The sequence below is a fragment of the Puntigrus tetrazona genome, chromosome 14 (genome assembly GCF_018831695.1).
Source record: "Puntigrus tetrazona isolate hp1 chromosome 14, ASM1883169v1, whole genome shotgun sequence".
Classification (NCBI taxonomy): Eukaryota; Metazoa; Chordata; class Actinopteri; order Cypriniformes; family Cyprinidae; genus Puntigrus; species Puntigrus tetrazona.
The window spans coordinates 10,654,163-10,662,176 of record NC_056712.1 but is presented as its reverse complement, the minus strand read 5'-3'; the positions used below and the strand labels follow the sequence as shown (position 1 = coordinate 10,662,176).

General features: G+C 39.4%; 1 protein-coding gene across 2 annotated transcripts in view; it reads left to right on the top strand.

Moving 5' to 3' along the window:
- The window catches only part of psd2 (pleckstrin and Sec7 domain containing 2), a 35,759-nt gene that overhangs the window by 4,748 nt on the left and 22,997 nt on the right, over positions 1-8,014 (top strand). Inside the window, exons 1-3 of one of the 2 annotated variants that reach the window (XM_043257125.1) lie at positions 1-81; positions 3,437-3,899; positions 5,292-6,005. The exon at positions 1-81 is cut by the window's left edge and continues 147 nt beyond it. In XM_043257125.1, coding sequence (XP_043113060.1) covers positions 3,520-3,899; positions 5,292-6,005 — 1,094 coding nt within the window. In that variant the 5' untranslated portion in view covers positions 1-81; positions 3,437-3,519. The remainder of the gene's footprint in view (positions 82-3,436; positions 3,900-5,291; positions 6,006-8,014) is intronic. The other variant, XM_043257126.1, reaches the window with a different exon arrangement.

Genomic DNA, 8,014 nt, shown 5'->3' with positions numbered 1-8,014 from the left:
GGACGGACTTTGGGTACTGAGCGCCCGTGCAGAATGTCAAACATTAACCACGTGTGTTTGAATGAAGAGCCGAGGTCAAAGGTAACGCTCCGAGAGCCTCTTTTGCTAAATGTCACATCGAAATGTCCTGTGCGGTGTGAGGCGGTGTGTGTTTTTTAAAAATTCCCGTGTCGCTGGCGTTTAGGGGGAAATGGAAGGGGTAAATGTCACAATAACGTAACAGCACGCAAATCCACAAACCGTTGACCTAATTCAATCGAAATAATGTCCAACTGGTACGATTAAGATGAATTGGTGTGTATTCTGTCAAGCAGCACTGAATATACACTTGAAGAGATTTGATTTGTTGCCTAATGTAAGTGGCAGTTTGGGCCATAGAGCTTTAATGTAATGGAAACTTGGGTTTTACTGCGGTTTGATTCGATCAGATGTTCGGCATTAGAAAGCTTTAAACAGCGTCGCCTGAGTCAGAGCTGCAGAAAAAAAGCGGTTGAGCTTCACATTTAACTCGGAGGATGTTCGACTGTTTCTGCCAGAGAGAGGGATTTTCTGTACATGTGTGCTGTTTATATTCCAGCCTGTGTTTGTGTGCCTGTCCATTTGGTAAATGCGTATTAAACATGTCATGATGTGCTGCTAAGCATCTGTCCTGTTCACTGGGTTTAACGAAGAGCTCTAGAGAAAATGCTCTGAATGTGAATTTAAGTCACACTTGTACTTCTCAGTTTAATATGCGGAGACAGCTATAAGCTATACTATTGTTCACATTTTTACTTTTCTTTAATGAAAATGATACTTTTATATGGTAAGGGTGCATTCAATGGATTGATTGATAGTGACAGTAAAAACATGTTTCAAAGATTTTAAATACATGTTGTTCTTTTGATTCTTTGTATTTATCCTAAAATCCTGAAATACATGTATCTCGGTGAATTAATAAAGTAACTGTTTTCAGCATTGTTAATAATAAATGTTTCTTGAGCGACAAATCGGTATAATCAGTATATTAAAATGATTTCTGAAGGATCGTGTGATAGATAGATATTTTAAATTGTAATAGTAATTCAAAATATTGCTCTTTTCACAGTATTTTTTAAACAAACAAAGGTAGCCTTTAAATAAAAGAGATTTATTTAAAAAGTTTTGATCGACACTAGGTAGTGTTCTGGAAATCTGTGTTATTTTTGCTATTTCTTTTTTTTGATGCTAGCAGCAGATTTCATCTTCAAAGTCGTTGTTAAATTAAAATAGACCGTATTAATTTTCTTGCGATACATTCCTGATCCAATTATGACAGATTCCTTAAGGCGCGTTATTCTAAATGAACATTGTCCAAAACAGTTTGTTTTTAGAGATCTTTCATTAAAATGTAATAACTTTCTCCACTTTTGAAATTAATTTCCTTTTAGGCTGTGATAGTGATGGATTGCTCATGAACTTTTCATTTTTGCATCTGTCACGTGAAAAGCTAGTGAATGATTTGGATTAGAAAATGCAGTAGGGACTACGAGATCATTTCTGTCTTTGGATGCATTGCCTAATTTAAGCATCTCAGGGAATTTAGATATTAAAAATAAAATATTTTCATTTAACTCTGCTCAAATGTATAAATGAATAAAGATTAGTCTGTTTTGCTGAATGAGATTCAGAGTGAGTAAAGTGATCCGGTCTTCCCATCGCAATGCGGTCTATTGATTAATGTTCGGCAGATGCTATTCTGCCCACTTTTTACAATGCAATTAACATCTAATGGATAAAGTGAAGTGAAGTCTATTTGTATTCACTGAATATCCTGTTACACTCGGAAATATGTAACATTACAGAAGTAAAATGAGTTAGTGAAAGTTGCTGTATAATGTGGCCCTGAACATCTGTCCTGTCCGGTACCGCTGCGGCCCATGAGTTTAGAGAAGATTCCCCAGAGCAGATGTTAGAAATCAGAGCAGCATTTAAAATTAGACTCAGACTGACCCTTAAATTCACCCTCAGCAGATCGTTCTGGTCTGTGTGTTGTGTTGCGAGTGCGTGTGAGCCTCTAGCGTGTAAAACATCAGTGGCGCTTGAGGTTTGCGGGGTCAAAGATAAAGCATTTCCAACACGGTCTCATCCCAACTTGTCAAATTTTGCAGCTTGGTCAGGGCTGTTTTCGCATCAGTTTTCATTTTTCGATGTGAAGGGCGTCAGTTGTTTTCAATTGTTTGTCTTATTGTAATTATTTGCTTGCATTTCTAATATATATATGCACTCACGGGTTTTTTTTTTCGCAAAAACAGACCGCAAGCAGTAAAAAAGCATTACAAACAAGTCATGTTGCATTCCAGGTCCTTCTGAAGCCATACGGTGTCTTTATGTGAAGAAAGGATTTAATCCCTGAAAACACGCTCACATCTCATTCAAAATGATACTGCCGCCGTGTAGAATGACACAGTCGGTAACAAGACATTTAAAAGCCGATAGCATTTCACAACCAAAGTTGACATAAGGATTCTTCTGGCAGCATTTTTTGAATTTACGCACAAAGACTGCAACACAAGATGGAGACGTGACGGATCGTGTCTATTCATTCTTCTCACAAATCAATAATTCTGCCTCGGAAGACTTGGAATATTAATCCTTTTTGAATAAATAATGGCCCTGACCAAGCGGCACAATTTGGGGTGAGAGGACTGATCGAGCAAGGATGACAGCAGATAATGGAGTCTGAATCACTGTTTAAACTTTTAAGATTCTGCTTCATGTCACCTATAATGTCCAGTGAGCTGCTGTCTCACACGCCGGCCTGACATATTTTCTCCTCGTGTCTGATTTGATGGACTGCAGTATTTATCAAATGTGAAGGAAAAATCTCAGTGTTATTTCAGTTATATTATTCCCCAGACATTATCGAGGTTAAATGGAGAGCAAAAGAAGCCCTTTTGATCACACAAGTCTCTTCTACACTTTTAAAAATAAAGGTTCTGTACTGGCATCTATGGTTCCATGAAGAATCTTTAACATCCGTGGAACAATTTCCATTCTACACAATACCAAAATGGTTCAAAAAGGTTTACTTTTGGAACCTTTATTTTTGAAAGTGTTTTAGAAGAGATATCTATTTTGTTCTCAGATTTGTCAAATTAAAGAATTAGTTGTAGGTTATTGATTATAGTTTTCAAAATATTACTCCCTATGTTGGTTATCCACTTATACCAGTTTTTGTTTTTTTTTGAAACATGCCTGAAAATGCCTATAACTTTGAGTTATGAACTATTGAAGCAGTATTTCCTCTGGAAACAGATGGGCTTTTATGCATTCTTTGCCACGGTGGTTTTTAATATACATACTAATGAGAGTGGATTATGAATGCAGTTTTTCTCACTAGGTCCTTATCCTTTATTATTCAGTGCTCACCTTTATCTGAAATCTCATTGCTCTGTCTCACCTTCTTTCTTAATAGGTGTGAACTCTACCCTGTCCCTTGTTCCTGACCCTGACCTTGTGACCCCAGGCTGCCAGGACACCGTGATTGAGGAGGCCACCATGAGTCAGGAGGGGCAGCATGACCCCCTCCGCGCATACACCCCACCTCCAGATACACCCCCAACACCTGAGGGAGAGGAGGAGGCTGACAGCTCTATGGCGAGAGATTTGGAGCCCCGTAATGGGACAAAGACAGAGGAGGAGCAGCAAGGTGAAGCAGAAGACGGAGATACAGAGAATAACAGAAACACACAGTCCAGCTCAAAGGAGGATGAGAAGGTGACATTAGAAGAGGAAGGTAGAAACGCTGAGATTGAGGGCAGCTGCTTTAAACCTGTAACAGAAAACGGTAATAGGGACATCCTTGAAGGTGAAGACACACAGTCGCTGCCGCCTCAGAGCCCAGAAAAGGACATAACCAAGCCCCTGTGCTCTCTAAGGTTAGTAAAATAAGATATAGTGTACATTTAAATACACTTTAAAAGTGTGATTTTTGTCAGAGTGAAGCAATAATTCTTCCTTGAATCCCTTCCTTGAATTTTTTTTACACATAATCTGAAAGATACTTTTATTAGCCAGGATGCATTAAGTTGATCAAAAATGATAGTAAATACTTTTATGCTACAAAAATTGCAGAAATGCTGTTGTTTCTGTTAATTGAATAATACTAAAAAATGTAAGAAAAAATACAAATAAGATATTAAGCAGCACAACTGTTCAACATTGAAGACTGGAGTAAAGATGCTGATTTAGCTTTGCCATCAAAAGAATTAATTGCATGTTAGAAATATTTTTTATTAAAAACTTTTCATATTTTAATTACTTTATTTTTCTAAATATTATTATTGTATTTTTAAATAAAAGCAGCTTTAGTAGAAATAACAGACTGCTTTCAAAAACATTTAAAACCCCTACTAACCTTAAACCTTTGAATGGTAATGTACTTTGTTTAAGCCTTCAAATATTCACCCGTACATTACATTTACTTGAACACACACGAGGACTAATTGCACTGGTAAACATACTTAATAATACATAGTACCCTCTAAAGTAATATTTTAGTCCAATATAAGTTTACATGCTATTCAGAATGGAACTGAGAGTCCTGAATTTGAATTTAATTTAAATTGAGGAATTAAACAGAATGCAAAAATGCAGTTTGAATGACAAATTCAAATGTATTTAAATTAAAAGAAATTTAAATAAAACCTCAATATCGATACATTCAGTATGTTTGCTTTATTATATTATTTTATCCCTGACACTTTGTCAACTCTAATTTCCGAGAAAACCAGTTGTGAATTTGGCAAGTGTCAAAAGTGCTAAACAAATCACATATCCTAATGATCTTCCCAAAAAGGATCAAGCTGATGTCTGAACATACCCTTAAAAGATCAATAAATCCCCTTGAAAGGCTCCTATCTTTTCACAGTGAATTTAACAATGCCTGGCTTGTCAAGTCTTACAAAATATTTTGAATATGAAACGCATGTATTACAGAGTTTAGCTTTGCCATTTTCAATGTCAGGCTTCACAAATGATGTGGCACGCATGTTACAATGAGGGTGGGGAGATATTTTGGGCACCATACGTGGCAGGGGAGCTGTCCTGAATGATGCTTCTCTCTGCTGGGACTCCTCCACTGCAGTTGTGCTGAAGAACTGTGACAGCAGCCCGACTAAAGATAGGAACACGTACAGCGCATGCCAGCCAGCCTAAGAGCTTTTGTGTATAGTCTAAAGCGAGACCTCTTTAGCCAGTTGTGACTGTGTGATGTGTTTTTTTACTGGATAGGTTTGGGAATACATTAACTGGCATCTTTGTAACTGCAGGTTTGAGAACGGGACCGAGGATGACAGCGAAGGGCAGGAGGATGAAGAGGAAGTCCTGGAAGAGCCTGCAGCACAGGGGAACCTAGACGCCTTCAGCTCCACGTTTGAGCTCTCCGTAGAAGAAGCAGATGCTGAGGTAGAGGACGAGGAAGAGAGGGAGGACGGCGGGGAGGAAAGGGAGACTCGAAATCAGGACAGTTTCAGCTCTACATTTGAGAGCATTGTCGAGCAGGTCGCCAAGATCACAGCAGTAGATGAGGAAGAGGACGACGGAGAGGAAGAGTACGACAGAACGAAAGAGAGCCAGGACGGCTTCAGCTCCACGTTCGAGCGCATCGTTGAGTCGGAGCTTCTGAGAGGCGGGACTTGCTACAGCAGTTTGGATTCACTGGACGTGCTGTCGCTCACCGACGAGACGGACAGCTGCGTCAGCTTCGAGGCGCCGCTCACCCCTCTCATCCAGCAGAGGGCCCTAATGGGCCCTGAACCTCCAGAGCTGGAGCTGGAGACCGTGCAGGAAGGGGCTGAGGGTGAGACTGAGCTGGAGACGTCAAGGGATGAAGCCAGCTCTGCAAGTCCGCTACGGACCACTATTCCAGGAAGCAGGTCGGAAAATGTCTTGAGTCAGCCGGCACAATGGAGCATCCCTAATGGATTCCACATTGAGCTGCCTGGGAATGGAGAGAGTGGAGGAACGATGCCAAACTCTATCAGGTAAGGATGCAACTAAATATCCTGCTTGATCTGCCCAGTAGATGGCATGCAGCACAAGTTAATAACATGGTCTCAAACTAGTGAGTAACAAGTTTCATGCTTCATGCTTTCATCCCAGCACAGACATTGGCTCATCTGGAATGGAGTCAAGATTCAGTCCACAGTCAATGACTATTTGCTACTCCTTACTCTGATCCAAACTGCATAGAAATGAGCAACCTAGGCTCACTGGAAAAACATGCCTGCACATATATGTTTACAAAAATGTGCAAACACATACAAATGCAAATGAAACAAACTGTAGCAGGAGTATAAACACCTTTTTACACAAGTCATTATTATGGGGGCGGATAATTGATTAGTAAAGAGTTATTTTCACACGCTTTCACGCACACTTGAACAATACTATGTTATGACCTCAGAATACTTTTACCATAGTTGTACATTTATACATTATAGCCGTTGCCTCACATAACTATCTCAAAATGTATGGCTTATCTAATGTAGTAAACTTGCTTGTAAGCTCATCTGGTACTCACTTTTTGCTTCAGCAGATGCATTTTTATCTCACATTTGCTTTTGCTAACACTAGCCATTATGTTCAGAGCCAGATTTTTGTTAACAATAGAGCATTAACCTTTTAGAGCAACTTACCAGAAGTTTCATTTCCGAATTTACGCGATACAATCAACAAGAAAACATAACCAAAATTCATAAAACTGAAAGTGCTTTTAGCATCACTCACTGGACATTTCACTTTGAAAAGTGCAAGAAGCATCCTAATATTGCTTTGCAGACATGTCCTCATGTGCACGTTTTCTAATGAACCTGGGTCGAAAATGAGAACCTGCCATGTTTTGAAGGGAGTATCACACTGCGACCTAGCTGACTGGAAACTTTTTTATATTGCACGGATCTGAGCCAGTATCCAAGAGGAAAGATTTCCACCTCTGGGAGCCAATGAAAGATAGGTCTAATATTGCTGCCGTCTCTCTCTCCCCCTCTCTCTCTGCATCCATCTGGATTGGACGCAGCAGCAGATGTTGTCGTTTTTTTCTCCCCGGTTTTAAATGACTAGCAGCTTCCTGCCCCCTAGTCTGCCTGAATGAGGCATTGTTTTTAGGCAGTGACATCATCGCCTTTGGCTTTCCTCTTTCACGACGGGAGCCTTGCTCTAGTTTTCAGTCACACTGTGCTTTATCCAAGTGCCGCTTGTCTACACTTCCATTAGAGTCCTTCTGTATTAATGCAGTTAGTTTTCACTCACTGACAGGGTCAAGACTACATTTGGTCATGTCCAGTTGATCTCTATATTGCACGCTATTCATTAACACTACCCTCTTTTAGCATTAGAGGCTAACTTTATTAGCCTGTGGTGTACCAGAGGATGGTAACGCTACACTAGCCACATGTGTTTTTTATTTGCAGTTCTTTGGAGTTGCATGGTGGTTGAATGTGGTTGATAAACTCATCATAGAGAACAAAATGAGTGCTGCAGTGTCTACAACCGCTAACAGAAGGAAAAGAGCATATGCTGGTAATTATCAAATCCTCAGAGCCTCACAAGCATCATGATTGCTAGGGAGTTACATTAAACACAGTCTGTTTGCATGAGTTGTGCTGCATCCAGAATGGCATTGAAAATGCATTTAACATTTCAGTTCAGTTTCTCATTTTGCATAATTCGAAGTAGCAAACAGGATGCAGAATTTTTAATGTTAGTTTAATGTTTTGACATCCAAAGGTTACTTGCAAAGGGCATTTTATTTGACAAAAAAACTAATACAAAAGGATGCTAACTACCTACTACCAACAGGACCATAACCACAATATACACTGAAGGGCACACATCCACTTCAGGATTCATGTTTTCAGTCAACTGAATTGTTGATTCTGGAATTATTTTAATATTATTTAGTCAGCCCTAATCCTGAATACGACCTATCTATGCCTAAAAGCCATAAAACTTTGATTTTGACTTTAATTTAAAATATTTGCATATTGGTTTA